Source organism: Heterodontus francisci, chromosome 19, assembly GCF_036365525.1.
Source record: "Heterodontus francisci isolate sHetFra1 chromosome 19, sHetFra1.hap1, whole genome shotgun sequence".
NCBI lineage: Eukaryota > Metazoa > Chordata > Chondrichthyes > Heterodontiformes > Heterodontidae > Heterodontus > Heterodontus francisci.
In genome coordinates, this window is record NC_090389.1 from 58,244,457 (window position 1) to 58,259,849 (window position 15,393).

A 15,393-nucleotide genomic window follows, 5' to 3' on the forward strand; every position below is an offset into this window, starting at 1 on the left:
TTCAAATTTATTATGATGAAAAATTTCCATTTATTTTTAGAATTTTAAGTTTGTTTATAATACTTTAGCTTCTATCTTAATCCTTAATCATAATCATTTATTTCATTCTCTGAAAATGCAAATTACAAGTGAAGGGATTCAGTGTTTTTTATTTCCTGGTTTGCTGTCTGTGACAATACTTCAATGTGATGTTGCTTACCCTGCTTGCCGACATCACTTTTGTTGGATGCCCGGAGATCCTCTTGACTAAGCACTAAATTTAAACTGCAATCAGGAAAGGGGAAATCCACACCACTGTGATTGCTAGATCTTTGTGGACAGCTTCCTTAGACGTCAGTGGCGAGTGTCATTGTTCCACCGCTGAGGGCAAAATCTAGGCCTATATTTTGCTTTCTTTCAGTTTGTCTTTCAGTATTGCCCTCTGTTTCTGTGCATTTCATACATTTTCTTTTGTTTTCACCTCTTTCTATCACTTTTTATCTTGCTCTGTCTATTTTTTTATTTCTGTATCTCAACTACTCTGTCTGTGAGCCTCATGCAGTTTCTTTCTCCTTTTCTTTGTCTCCATCTGTACATCTCTACCCTTTTTTCTCACCTTCTACAGGAAATTGGAGTTAGATACAGGTACAATCAATCTTTCACTCCTACAGACATAAAGACACACACAAATATAGGCCGGAATTTTATGTTGGGGGGAGGCCCCGCCCACCGGCCAAAAAGTCAAGGGCGAGCCCGTCTCTGCCAGGCCTGGGAGACACGCTATGATTTTACATGGCCCAGGCCCTTAACTGACCTCGGGTGGGACTTCACCCTTCTGAGACAGGAAGTTCTGCCTCCAAGAGCAGCTGGCCAATCAGTGGGCCAGCAGCTTTCAGTCCCAGCAGCGCCAACCATGAGCGCTAGCCACTGCTGGGACTGCAGCCAGGGAGAGAAGCAAGAGGGTCACCGGCCTTGGAAAAAACCTAAGTTTGTGGGGCCTCGCCGGGGACAACTGGCCATACCCCGGTGAGGCAAAGGGGGGGTCAGTTGGGGGGAAGGGGTAGGAAACGTAGTTCAGTGGGGGGTGGGGGCTCAGTTGAGCACAGGGTGCCCGATGAGGAGGGCCCCCCAAGTCTGCAAGGAGGCTGCCAGGTTTTACTGAGCAGCCTCCTGGGGGTCCTGAGCCGCCCACCTGCCACTGATAATATACCAGTGATGGTGGGAGGAGGCCCTTAAGTGGCAATTAATTGGCCACTTAAGGGCCTTAATTGGCCTGGGGCAGGTGGGCCGTATCTCGCCGCTGCCGCCCCGTGTAAAATTGCAGCAGGGGTGGGAAGGTGACTGGAATGCCCCCCCCGCCCCCCACTCAATTTTACGTCTCCCTGCCTCCAGCCCACTCCTGTCGGAGGGCGTAAATTCCGGCCATGATCACATTCATAACTTCTTAAGCATATATATTTCTGAAATAAATTTTATTTTTAAAATTAATCAACTATTTATTTTCTTAACTCAAAATCCTGTTTAAATTAGTATCTGATACAGCATTTTGTGTTCGATGTTTTGATGTCCTTGTATAAAGTATCAACAGCAGTTCCACATCACCATAACTCGTTCATTAAAAATAGGATGTATCATAAAACTTTAATTTCTATATTTTCACAATCTAGATGAATTAGCTCAAAATGTAGTCTATCACAATATCATTTAAGCAAATCAGTTTAGAGTTGCTAAGAGTTTACATGACGAAGAGCTAAACTTAACATTGGTTGAGGCCACTGATGCATCATGTGAAAGTAGTTGGTGTCCTTTAAGGAGAGAAATTCAAAGTATCTATTGATACCTTGACTTGTGATTCTGTTAGTTGAATATATTTAACTATTCCTAGTGGGAATGCAGCAGCGTTTCTGTATCAAAATAAAAATACAACAACATTACAATGTTTCTCTTTATTCAGAGTAATGTGAATGATCAAATATTCTACGCATATTCATACATTTCTCCAATATTCCTCTTTATAATGTTCAGCATCACTGGGCATATCATACAAAACGTGCATATTTGGAAAGCTGCAAAGAACACATTAAGGTTAACTAAGAATAATTCTTGCTACAATATTCCCAGCTTTTGGCATGTGAAAATTAAGACCTAACTGCTAATTTGAACAGATGAGCATTTCAATTAAAACATCGGTTGATGCAGTAATTATATAATTTATTTTTGAATTTAAATGTCTGCTGAAAAGGTGATTTTGCATTCCATATCTATTTCTAACGGGATTTCAGTGATCAGTTGACAATATTTTCATACTGTAAACAGTCTGTGTACAGAAACAACTACTAACTAGTTTTCTTTATATTAAAGTCATTTACAAATGAGAAAGAGAAATAAAAAAGATGCATCTATGGAACATAGAGTTAACAATTGACACAACAAAAGGTACTCCATGCTACATCAAACCTGCTGTTTTCAAGAGATCATTTATTTAAAAATGTACACAAACAGGTCCAATCTCTTAAGGATAAGGCAAGGCTCAAAACAATCAATCACCAATGATGTCTGCAAAGTGAATTTTTAGTCTCACAGTTTATGGTTACCATAATGACAATACCTGTATATGTTTTGCATTAGTTGCAAATCTTTTACCTACTTCTGCTCTAACATTTATCTTCGGAGTGGTTCCACCAACAATTTCAGTTTCTAATGTTTTGTGTAATGTAGGAGTTTTTCACTGCTTGGCATTTCCTCTAAACTGTTGTCATTCAGTTTATGATTCTTCCCATGGATTCAGCATGCCAAAATTCTAATACTAGAGTTTCTGTCACCTCTGAGATGATGCAACGACGACAGGCAGCAGGAGAATTGCAAGGCAAGGTCCTAGGCCCAGTACACCTCCACATTCTCTTGCATTTTCCTGAAATGATTAAGCTTATCTTTAAGGATATAAAACATTTCATGAAAATAATGACATAGGCACAGGACAAGAAGCTACTGTTAATAATGGTTAATATTATTGCGATTACTGATGTGATTACGAATAGTCCTATTTGAACCTGAGCTGAGTTTCTGACCCCATATCGTCACCATCACAAAGATCACATACATCCATATCCAACATTGTCTGCCTCAGCCCATCTGCTGCATCATCCATGCCTTTGACATTGCCAGGCCCAACTATTCTAATGCTCTGCTGGCTGGTCTTTCATCCTCCACTGTCTATAAACTTCACCTAATCCAAAACTCTGTCATCCAAATCCTATCCTGCACCAAATCCCACTCATCTTTCATACCTGTCCTCAATGATGTTCATTCCTGGTCCTCCAAAATGTCACATTTAAAATTCTTATTCACATATTTAAATTAGTTCAGGCCTGGCCCCTTCCTATCTCCGTAACCTTCTTCAGTCCTACAATTCCATTCCCCAAACTCCCTCCTTTCTTTTAGCTCAAGCATCTTGCACAATGTCCCCTCCTTCACCTCATCATAGATGCCTGTGCCTTGAGCCTCCTGGGTCCCAAGTTCTGAAAATTTCGACCTAAACCCACCTCCCTGCCCAACCTTTTGGTTACCCCTTCTAATGTCTTGTTCATTGGTCTGGCATCTATTTTTTGTTTAATATGCTGTGAAATGCCTTGGGAGTTGTTTTCACAAATGTTGACAACACGTAAATTTGACCACCTACTTCCATCTCTGTAACATTGCCTGCCTCATCTTATCTGTTACAGAAACCTTCAACCATGCTTTGGTAACCTTAAGAATCAAGTAATCCAATGGTCTCCTAGCAACCTAAAGCTCTCAGTCTTTCCACCTCTATCTCCTCCTTCAATATACTCCTTAAAACCAAACTCTTTGACCAAGCTGTCACCTGTCCTAATAGTTCCTTCTTTGGCTTGGTGCAAATTCTGGTCTGATTGTGGCATCTGTGAAGTGTCTTGGAATGTTTTACTACATTAAGGGTGTTCTATAGATGCAAGTTGCTGTTGACATCAGTCTTGTGACCAGCTATGTTCAGTTTAAAGCTCTACTGCTACCTCTTGTATTTTATATTTCCATAAACTGTGAACTATTAGAATTTTAACCATAAAAACATTAAGTACATCATTTGCTTTCTTATATATTTAAGCACTGTCTTCAGCCTTAGTTCATTGACAGCCTTATAGTTTAACCTTAATGGGGCACTAATGGTCAAGCTAACTTAGCTCACACATAGGATGAAGTAATTCATCTCTTCGACATGATGGTTACCTCAGTACATCACAGGCTAATGATAAAACTATTTCATCTCATGTGACTGTTTTGGAGATAAAAATATTCATGATTCTATTGAATTATGATGATAATAATAAGGGGAAGGTGTCCTCTGTGTTAGTGTGACATTGTAGACACAGTGGGATGATTTCCACTGATACAGATATCTAATGAAAACTTTTTGTAAGTGCACATTTATGATATTTCTGGAAATAATAAGAATGGAATATATTTTTGCAATGTTCATTCACCAACACTTAGGCCACACTAAGTAAGCTCAGTGAGTTTCGTGGCAGGCAATGATCTTCATTGAAAGCTTATAAGCCAAAGGATATTTCATTTTGACATCATTCATAAGTAGTCTGCTTACTGCCCTCTGAAGTCACATCTTGAAGATTATATCCCTCTGATTTGTTAGTAAACAACAGGGAAACTATTTCATTGCAATATTGTATGTACAACAATAACACTTAATGTTACTCTAATTCTGTAATGAAATAAAAATATCAATTTGTTAGGTTGGGCTGGATTTTGTGATCAGCAGCAAAGCAATAGCGCTCACCATTGACCTCAAAGATAGTTGCCCACAAAGATCTGGCGATCTCTATGGCATGGATTCCCCTTTTCCCAAAAGCAGTTTAAATCTGCTGTCAAGTCAAGGTGATCTCTAGACCTGCACCAGCAGTGATGTTAGTAAACAGGGTAAGCAGCCAATCACACCTAAGTATTGACACACAACAAACTAGGAACTTAGAAGCACTTTTGATTTAAATTTCAGATAGTGAAATAAATGATAAATATGATTAGATTTAGATAGAAGCTAAAACTAAAAAAAAATAAGAAATGTATTATCATAATGGAGAAATTGAACATTCCAGATATTAAATTAGCCTTTCAGGGCCCGTGGGGGTGTTTAGCAATAATTATGAAGTTAGTACGCTGTTAAAAATCCAGGTATACTTCATTCAACAAGATGTTAACTTTGACAGGGGTTTTTAAAGTGAGACAAATGTCATAAGAGTAGAAGTTTTTGGCTATTTATTGATTGCTGAGGGATTGCATGCTGGGAGGACCTCAACAGCGCACCCTCTGGAGAAGTGTGGAATCACTGACAGCAACATCTGGATTTCCACATTATTCTGTGGACGTGCAGACTCCCGAAGTTGCTGTCAGTTTCGGTGGAGTAATGACAGCGAATGCTAACAGTTTCACTATCATTACCACTGCAAAATCTGGACTATTGAACCAACAAAATCAGCAACACATGCATTTGGCTGCACATGACTGTATGTAATAATTTTTATTCATATTATAGACAGTCTTCCTTTATAGGTGTTATGTATCTATTGAAAGAGAAAAAAGCTTCCTGTCCCATTGGGAACATCAGTTTAACTAGTTTCTAAGATAATTAGACGATATAATTTGAATAATCTGTTTTATATATAATTGCTTACTTCAGCATGGAATGGATGACAGGAGTCCGGACGTCTTCTGATTTTCTGAGATCTGAGATGATCGCATTTCAGTGATTCATTATGTTCACTGCAGTTAAGGAATATGATTTCATATACAAAGGGGTGTCAGTTTCAAATGTTTTCTTAAAATACTGTATTTTAATGTACTTTTTTGACTGCAGTGCAGCTAAACTGATCAGAAAATCATGGTAAGCCTCAAACTTAGAAAAGATCCAAGAAAACGAGGACAGATTGGGGACAGATAAGATCCTCAATAATAGTATGAAGTATTGTGGGATATCCCAGCATTAACACACATATATTCATATGGCATCTTTTGAATTCTCAATTTGTGAATTTACATGTAATGAAACAGAACAATAGTAGACTGTCCGGTAGTGTAGTAATTATCTTACCAGGCTAGTAATCCAGAAATCTGAGACAACATGAATTAAAGTTCCATCATAGCAGTTTGAGAATTTGGATTTATTTTAAGAAAATAAATATATAGCTGTAAGAAAGTGGCCATGAAGCTTCTGATTTGTTCTAAAACCTTAACTGATTCACTAATGTCCTTCAGGGAAGGAAACCTGTTGTTCTTACTTGGTCTGGCCTATATGTGAACTCCAGTCTCACAGTTGACTCCTACAGGCATCTGAAGTGGCCTAACAAGCCACAGTTTCAATGCTACTTTCTCAGGGCAAATTATGATGGCCAATATATACTGGCCTAGATGCTGATCTCTCTCTCTGACTGATCTTACTCACTATCAGTCCAATGGGTGTGACTGCCTGCTCGTAGAGTTCAGCAAGATGTTCGGAATGAACCACCTGCTCAACATGCACAGTCTGAGAATGAATAAAATGTATGTACTGAATTCATTTGCAGATATTGAAATCTGGGATCAAGATGGTTTAAATCAAATACCTGGTGTGTAATAAATCCCAGAGCTTGAGCCTGCTTTTTAGTCAGGGATACAGAACTTGCGTTCGCACACAGGTTGCATCAGAGGGTTTCTTATATTCAGATTTGGGTCTTTAGGTGATAATATTTTCTTGTTCATTTCACTATAAAAATGGAAAAAGGCAGAGTAATCCTGACAATGTAATGGGCAATGACAATGTCCAGTGTGTTATTGAGCCAAACAAACTGGGAATGTTCTGTGATATGTTCCTCTTCTGTATAGAGCTCATGGAGATGGTACAGTTAGCATGACTGTACCATTCTTGGAGTAAGGACAAATATTCAACTAATCACTTATTTCACCTTTTTTTGTATTCGTTCATGGAATGTGGACATCACTAGCAAGGCCAGCATTTATTCCCCATTCCCGTTGAGAAGGTTATGGTGAGCCACCTTCTTGAACCGCTGCAGTTCTTGTGGTTTAGGTACACCCACAGTGCTGTTAGGAAGGGAGTTCCAGGACGTTGACCCAGGGCCAGTGAAGGAATGGCGATATATTTCCAAGTCAGGATGGTGTGTGACCTGGAGGGAAACCTGCAGGTGGTAGTGTCCCCATGCACCTGGGGCCCTTGTTCTTCGACTTGGTAGAGTTGATGGGTTTGGAAGGTGCTTTTGAAGGAGCCTTGGCAAGTTGCTGCAGTGAATCTTTTAGATGGTACACACTGCTGCCACTGTGTGCTGCTGGTGGAGGGGGTGAATGCTTAAGGTGATGGATGGGGTGCCAAAAGTATTGGAGAAACTTAAGGGACTAAAAGCTGATAAATCCCCAGGACCTGATTGCCTACATCCAAGGATTCTAAAAGAGGTAGCTGCAGAGATTGTGGGTGCACTGATTATGATTTTCCAAAATTTCCTAGATTCTGGAATGGTCCCAGTAGATTGCAAGTTAGTAAATGTAACACTGCTATTCAAGAAAGGAAGGAGAGAAAAACAGGGAACTACAGGCCAGTTAGCCTGACATCAGTCGTTGGGAAAATGCTGGAATCTATTATGAAGGAAGTCTTGACAATGCACTTAGAAAATCATAGCATGATCAGACAAAGTCAACATGGTTTTACAAAAGGGAGATTGTGTTTCACCAAATTCACAGAATTGTTACAGTGCAGAAGGAGGCCATTCAGCCCATCGTGTCCACACAGGCTCTCTGAAAGAGCAATTCCCTCAGTCCTATTCCCCTGCCTTCTCCCCATAACCGTGCACATTCTTCCTTTTCATATAACTGTCTAATTCCATTTTGAATACTTCAATTGAACCTGCCTCCACCACATTCTCAGGCAGCGCATTTCAGACCTTAACCACTCGCTGTGTGAAAAAGTTTTTCCTCACGTCACGTTTGCTTCTCTTACCAAATACTTTAAATCTGTGCCCTCTCATTCTCGATCCTTTCATGAGTGAGAACACTATCTCTCTATTTACTCTGTCCAGACCCCTCATGATTTTGAATACCTCTATCAAATCACCTCTCAGTCTTCTATTCTCCAGGGAAAACAGTCCTAACTTCTCCAATCTATCTTCATAACTGAAATTCCTCATCCCTGGAACCATTCTCATGAATCTTTTCTGTACTCTCTCCAATGCCGTCACGTCTTTCCTCAAGTGCGGTGCCCAGAATTGGATGCAACACTCCAGCTGAGGCCAAACTAGTGTCTTATACAAGTTCAACATAAATTCCTTGCTCTTGTACTCTATGCCCCTATTAAAAAAGCCCAGGATACTGTATGCTTTATTAACCACTCTCTCAACCTTCCTGCCACCTTCAATGACTTATGCACATATACACCTAGGTCCCTCTGCTCCTGCACCCACTTTAGAATTGTGCTCTTTATTCTATATTGTCTCTCCATATTCTTCTTACCAAAATGAATCACTTCATATTTCTGTGCATTGAACTCCATCTGCCACCTGTCTGCCCATTCCACCAACCTGTCGATGTCCTTTTGAAGCTCTACACTATCCTCCTCACAGTTCACAATGCTTCCAAGTTTCATATCATCTGCAAACTTTGAAATTGTACCCTGTACACCAATGTCTAGGTCATTAATATATATCAGGAAAAGTAAGGGTCCCAACACTGATCCCTGGGGAATTCCAATACAAACCTTCCTCCAGCCCGAAAAACATCCATTAACCACTACTCTTTGTTTCCTGTCACTCGGCCAATTTTGTATCCATGTTGATACCGTCCCTTTTATTCCATGAGCTACAAGTTTGCTCACAAATCTGTTGTGTGGCACTGTATTAAATGTCTTTTGAAAGTCCATGTACACCACATCAACAGCATTGCCCTCATCAACCTTCTCATTGACCTCCTCAAAAAATTCCAACAAATTAGTTAAACATAATTTTTCCTCAAGTAATCCATGCTGGCTTTCCTTAATTAATTTGCATTTGCCCATGTGACAAATTATTAGAGTTTTTTCAGGATGTAACTAGTAGGGTAATTAAGGAGAATCAGTAGATGTCGTATACTTGGATTTCCAAAAGGCATTTGATAAGGTGCCACACAAAAGGCTAATATGCAAAATAAGGTTGCATGGAGTTGGGGGTAATATAGCATGGATAGAGGATAGGTTCAGGGACAGGAAGCAAAGAGTAGGGATAAAAAAGGCATTTTCAACTTGGCAGGCTGTAATTAGTGGAGTACGGCAAGGATCAGTGCTGGAGTTTGCTGTCGATACAAAACTAAGTGGGAATGTAAGCTGTGAGGAGGACACAAAAAGGCTGCAAAGAAATGTAGACAGGTTAAGTGAATGGTCAACATGGTGACAGATGGAAGGTAATATGGGGAAGTGTGAGGTTATTCACTTTGGTAGTAAGAATAGAAAAGCAGAATATTTTTTAAAAGGTGTAAAACTTTCAAATGTTGATGGTCAGTGGGACTTGGGTGAACTTGTACAAGGAACACAGAAAGTTAGCATGTAGGTACAGCAAGCCTTTATTGCAAGGGGAATGGAGTACAAGAATAAGGAAGTCTTGCTCCAATTGCACAGGGCTTTGGTGAGACCACACCTGGAGTACTGTGTAGTTTTGGTTGCCATATTTAAGGAAGGATACACTTGCCTTGGAGGCGGTACAGCAAAGGTTCACTAGATTGGTTCCTGGGATGAAATGGTGGTCCAATGATGAGAGGCTGAGTAAATTGGGCCTGTATTCTCTGGAGTTTAGAAGAATGAAAGGTGATCTCATTGAAACATACAAGATTCTGAAGGGGCTTGATAGGGTAGACACTGAGAACTTGTTTCCCCATCTGGGGAATCTAGAACATGGGAGTACAGTCTCAGGATAAGGGGTCAATCATTTAGTACTGATGAGGAGAAATTTATTCACTCAAAAGGTTGTGAATCTTTGGAATTCTCTACCCCGAGGTGCATTTAAGGCTGAGATAGACAGATTTTTTGTTTCTTAGGGAATCAAGGAATATGGGGAGAAGGTGGGAAAGTGGAGTTGAAGCCCAAGATCAGCCATGATTGAATTGAATGGCAGAGCAGGCTCGAGGGGCTGTAAGGTCTATTCCTGCTGCTATTTCTTATGTTCTTATGTTCAATCAAGCGGACTGCTTTGTCCTCGATGGCATTGAATATCTTGAGTCTTGTTGGAACTGCATTCATCCAGGCAAGTGGTTAGTATTCCATCACACTCCTGACTTGTGCCTTGTAGGCTTTGTGGAGTCAGAAGGTGAGTTACTATATGCAGGATTCCCAGCCGCTGACCTTCTCGTAGCCATGGTATTTAAGAGGCAGCTCTACTTAAGTTTCTGGTCAACGGTAACCCCTAGGATATTGATGGCAGGGATTCAGCAATGATAATGTCATTGAATTTCAAGGGGAGATGGTTAGATTCTCTCTTGTTGGAGAGGGTCGTTGTCTAGCACTTGTGTGGCATGAATGTTACTTGCCACTTTTCAGCCCAACCCTGAATGTTGTCCAGGTCTTGCCACATGTGGGCATGGACTGCTTCAGTAATAGGAATTAAAAATGGACCCGAACACAGTGCAATCATCAGTGAACATCCCCACTTCTGACCTTATGATGGAGGGAAGGTCATTGATAAAGCAGCAGAAGATGGTTGGGACTAGGACACTGCCCTGAGGAACCCCTGCAGCGATATCCTGGGGCTGAGATGATTGGCCTCCAACAATCACAACTATCTTCCTTTGTGCTAGATATGACTACAACCAGTGGAGAGTTTTCCGCTGATTCAGATTGACTTCAATTTTACTAGGGTTCTTTGATGCCACACGGAGTCAAATGCTGCCTTGATGTCAAAGGCAATCACTCTCACCTCATCTCTAGATTTCAGTTCTTTTCTCCATGTTTGGACCAAGGCTGTAACAAAGTCTGGAGCCAAGTGGTCCTGGTGGAACCCAAACAGAGAATCAGTGAGAAGGCTATTGGTGAGTAAGTGCCACTTGATAGCACTGTTGATGAAACCTTCCATCACTCTGCTGATGAATGCGAGATGGAATGATGGGATGGTAATTTGCCTGGATTGGATTTGTCTTGCTTTTTGTGAAGAAGACATACCTGGGCAATTTTCCTCATTGTTGTGTAGATAGCAGTGTTGTAGCTGTACTGGAACAGCTTGGCTAAGGGTGCGGCTAGTTCTGGAGCACAAGTCTTTAAGCACTACAGCCGGGATGTTGTCAGGGCCCGTAGCCTTTGCTCTGTCTGGTGTGCTCAGTCATTTCTTCAGTGAATCGAATTGGCTGAAGACTGGCATCTGTGATGCTGGGGACCTGAGGATGAGGCCGAGATGGATCACATCTACTCAGTAATTCTGGCTAAAGATGGTTGCAAACTCTTCAACCTAGTCTTTTGCACTGACGTTCTGGACTCCATCATTTAGGATCGGGATGTTCATGGAGTCTCCTCCTCTGGTTAGTTGTTTAATTGTCCACCACCATTCACAACTGGATGTGACAGGACTGTAGAGCTTTGATCTGATCCATTGGTTGTGGGATTGCTTAGCTCTGTCCATAGCATGCTGCATCCGCTGCTGAGCATGTTTGTAGCCCTGTGTTGTAGCTTCACCAGGTTTTACCTCAGTTTTAGGTGTGCCTAGTGCTGCTCCTGGCATGCTCTCCTATACTCCCCATTGAAGCATGGTTGGTCCCTTAGTTTGATGGTAATGGTAGAGTGAGGGATATGCCAGGCCATGAGGTTACAGATTGTGGCAGAGTAGAATTCTGTTGCTGCTGATGGCACACAGTGCCTCATGGTTGCCCAGTTTTGAGCTGCTGAGCCGTTCCCATTTAGCACAGTGGTAGTTGCACACGATACAATGGAGTAAGTCCTTGGTGTGAAGATGTGACTTTGTCTCCACAAGGCCTTGTCACTCCACCCAATGCTGTCAACAACAGATGCATCTGTGACAGGTAGTTTGGTGAGCATGAGGTCAAGTAGGTTTTTCCCTCGCGTTGGTTTTTTCACTACCTGTCGCAGTCCGAGTCTGGCAGATATGTCCTTCAGGACTCCGCCAGCTCAGTCAGTAGTGGTGCTACCAAGCCTCTCTTGATGATGGACATTGAAGTCCCCCACCAGAGTACATTCTGTGCCTTTGCTACCCTCAATGCTTCTTCCAAGTGGTGTTCAACATGGAGCAGTATTGATTCATCTGCTCAGGGAGGGAAGTAGATGGTAATTAGCAGGAAGTTTTCTTGCCCATATTTGCCCTGATGCCATTGGACTACATGAGGTCCTGAGTCAATTTTGAGAACTGTATACCACTGTGCCACCACCTCTGGTGGGTCTGCCCTGGCAGTGGGACAGGACATACCCAGGAATGGTAATGGAAGATCCACTGTCAGAAGTGCAGTGGAACAGGACTTGCAGACACAGGCTGGAAAGCCTGGGTGGCTATGACTGCATGCAGGTAATCCAATAGCCTTAGGCAAAGAAAGAATAAAATATGCTCGCCAGTGATTTTCAAATTCCTAAAACATAGCACAAATGGAGCTGTATCCAAGTAGGGGAAAAATTATTACTCACTCTCATTAAATGTAAATGAAACTGAATAAACTGACATGAAACAAATAGAGGACTGATCTATACCTGCTTGGGTGTCTTCCAAAGTAACTACATAACAGCTATGACTGCTGCCAAGTTACATGCAATATGTCCCATAAATAGATATAGATATTAATTTGAGGTATTTTTACTATACATCTGCTTTACTATTTCAACTGGCTAGAAAACTTGCATTCACAAAATCAAGAATTTTTAAAAAACAGATAAAATCCATTAACTACATTAAAGGATATACATTATTTCTATAGGGTCCATTGTAATTGGTCCAATAGCGCAATCACAGCTGGCATCTACAACTACCATAAAGAGGTTACTGCTTGGAATCTGCTGGATGACAAATGACCTGCAACAAAAACAAAGGAACACATTATTTAACTGTAGATTTGTGAGATGAGCATCATTTCCAAAAACATTCATCTCTACATGCAACTCCAATAAGTAGTGCAGTAAAAGTTTATTCTTAAATTTATAGAATTACTTTGAATTCATTTCCATTGTAGTGAGGCTTGTGTCACAGGGTGAATTAGGGCAATTGGACTTTCCAACACAAACCTAGCCACCTCTAAAAGACACTGGGCTGAATGTTGTTCTGTTGTCGGAGGTGGGTTCATTGGCATGGGGGGGCAGAGAATCAACACAGAGCCATCCACCATGGAACCCGGCGAGAAACGCTGTTTTTAATTTTGTCGGAGGTGGGGAAGTACTGTGCTGGCACTGATGCCCCGACGCAATGGCACTATCATTTAAATGTTATAAATACTGCGTTAAATAAATTTGAATCTCATTCCCCACACTCCAATGAAGGGGGTCTCAATGTTGTGTGTGACATGCAGCATTCATGTGCCTTCAGTTTCTCAACTTTCAAAAGCTGGTGCCACCAAGGTTCCTCGGTGCCACAAAAAGGGAAGGTAATCTCACAGGAGATTTTTAGGGAAAATGGGATTTGCAGCAGCCAATGCCATTATGCTGAATCTGCAAGGGGCCTGTGTTTGAATGGGAGTGGGGGGGGTGCGGGGAGCACTGCAAGGGGCTTGCTTGTGAATGGGTGGAGGGGCCACCCTTGCTCTGACATCTGACGTGGTCAGTATGATGCCCAGGGGACTGCTTGCTGAGTGACAAATTTATTGCAAACCACAGAGGTGTTCATTTAATATGCTGCTGCTCAATGCCCGGAGAGACTACATGCAGAGCTGGCAGCCTTTTAAAGATGGTGCCAACACCTGCTCTAACATTAGGTGACACCGTAACAGAGTCTTCATTGTCACGTGATTGGGGAGGAGGGCCACCTCCATTATGCAAAATGGCCACCCACCACATAATCGCGGTGGCACAACTGCTGATGTCACAGATGGGATCGCCACCATTTTGCACACCGCGGTGGCAGAATCATAAAATCCAGCCTACTGTGTGCCATTTCCCAGCATTCGTTACATTTCTTCTCCATTGTCTCTCTTTTCTCTACCTCAATTTAGCACCGATGTGATAAAAAGTAATTTTCATTTGCCATTCAAATCATTTTATTGAGCAGCACTCGTTAGAAATATTGAGCATAACATTCAAAGGTACACATTTTCTTGGTAAACCAGTCACAGATGTTAAATAGTGTCTTATATTTATTTCCATGCATACATGTTTAGAGGTAGAAAGTACAACATTCCGAACAAAGTTAGCAGAAATGATAAAACATTCTAGAAACAACATGATCAAACTTAAACTCACCTACAAGAATCAAACAAAAAGATTGATCTGTTGGCCTAAAGAACGGGTTTGAGACTGAACATAAGAAATAATTAAGCTGACAGCTTTCTCTGCTGCAAAGGGCTTATTAGCACTAAAGAGATCCTGTTTATGAACCATATTTAAGTGTAAACTTTTTTACTTCACAGACTTCTTCTCCTTTCTTGAAAGATGGTATAAATCTTCCAGGATTTCTATTCTTTAAGTTAACCCCTTTGTGTTCTCTCTCAGATACACACGAATTAGAAAGATTTAACTGCCCCAAGCATTCACGTTACCTAAGTAAAATTGCAACATTTCAGATGTTATAAAACAAAACATATTTGACCTAGTGCAATGTTTTGTACATTGTGGGCCTGTGGATTGACATCAATAATAATTGCAATATTTAACCTGCACAGATGCCATTTTGTTAAGTGTAGATCAATACATATAAATGTCAAGCTCAAGTTTCTGAGAATTCCAATTACAGGAACAGTAAAAGTAAATCTTCAAATATTTTGACATTAACCTATGCTTCAGGAGATTCATGAATCAAAGCTGCACTAAATTGAAGAAAGCATATTCTGACACTGAGCTTAGTAAATGGAAACAGTCTACAGTGGGATCTAACATATTCAAGCATAGAATTACAGTATACTATTCCTATTCAATCTAATAATATAAAAGCTCTGTTTCAAGCACAAAGTATATGGTAAATATATTTATGACATTATCAGAATTCAACCTTACTAGTGGATCTCCAATGACAAAGTTGACCCATAAAATATGTACATAAATAAAGTTATCTGCAGGTAAATAAAGAAATGAAATTTCTGCACCTTGTACTATAGTTATAAAACAAAACAAATTTACATGTGATGCGTCTGTTATAAAGATGTATAGCATGTGCATAAGCAGCCCTCAGTCAGAGGATAACTCTCATTTTCCTTCCTAACCTTCAGTTCCAACCTTGCTGCACAGACAAATGGAAAATAGTAGGTGTAAGG

General features: G+C 40.8%; 1 protein-coding gene across 1 annotated transcript in view; it reads right to left on the bottom strand.

Moving 5' to 3' along the window:
* Positions 1–1,910: 1,910 nt before the first annotated feature.
* The window catches only part of cacna2d3a (calcium channel, voltage-dependent, alpha 2/delta subunit 3a), a 705,663-nt gene continuing 692,180 nt past the window's right edge, over positions 1,911–15,393 (bottom strand). Inside the window, exons 33-35 of the mRNA XM_068052271.1 lie at positions 12,898–13,010; positions 5,679–5,758; positions 1,911–2,890 (exon numbers count right to left, since the gene is read on the bottom strand). Of these exons, the coding sequence (XP_067908372.1) occupies positions 2,798–2,890; positions 5,679–5,758; positions 12,898–13,010 (286 nt within the window). The 3' untranslated portion in view covers positions 1,911–2,797. The remainder of the gene's footprint in view (positions 2,891–5,678; positions 5,759–12,897; positions 13,011–15,393) is intronic.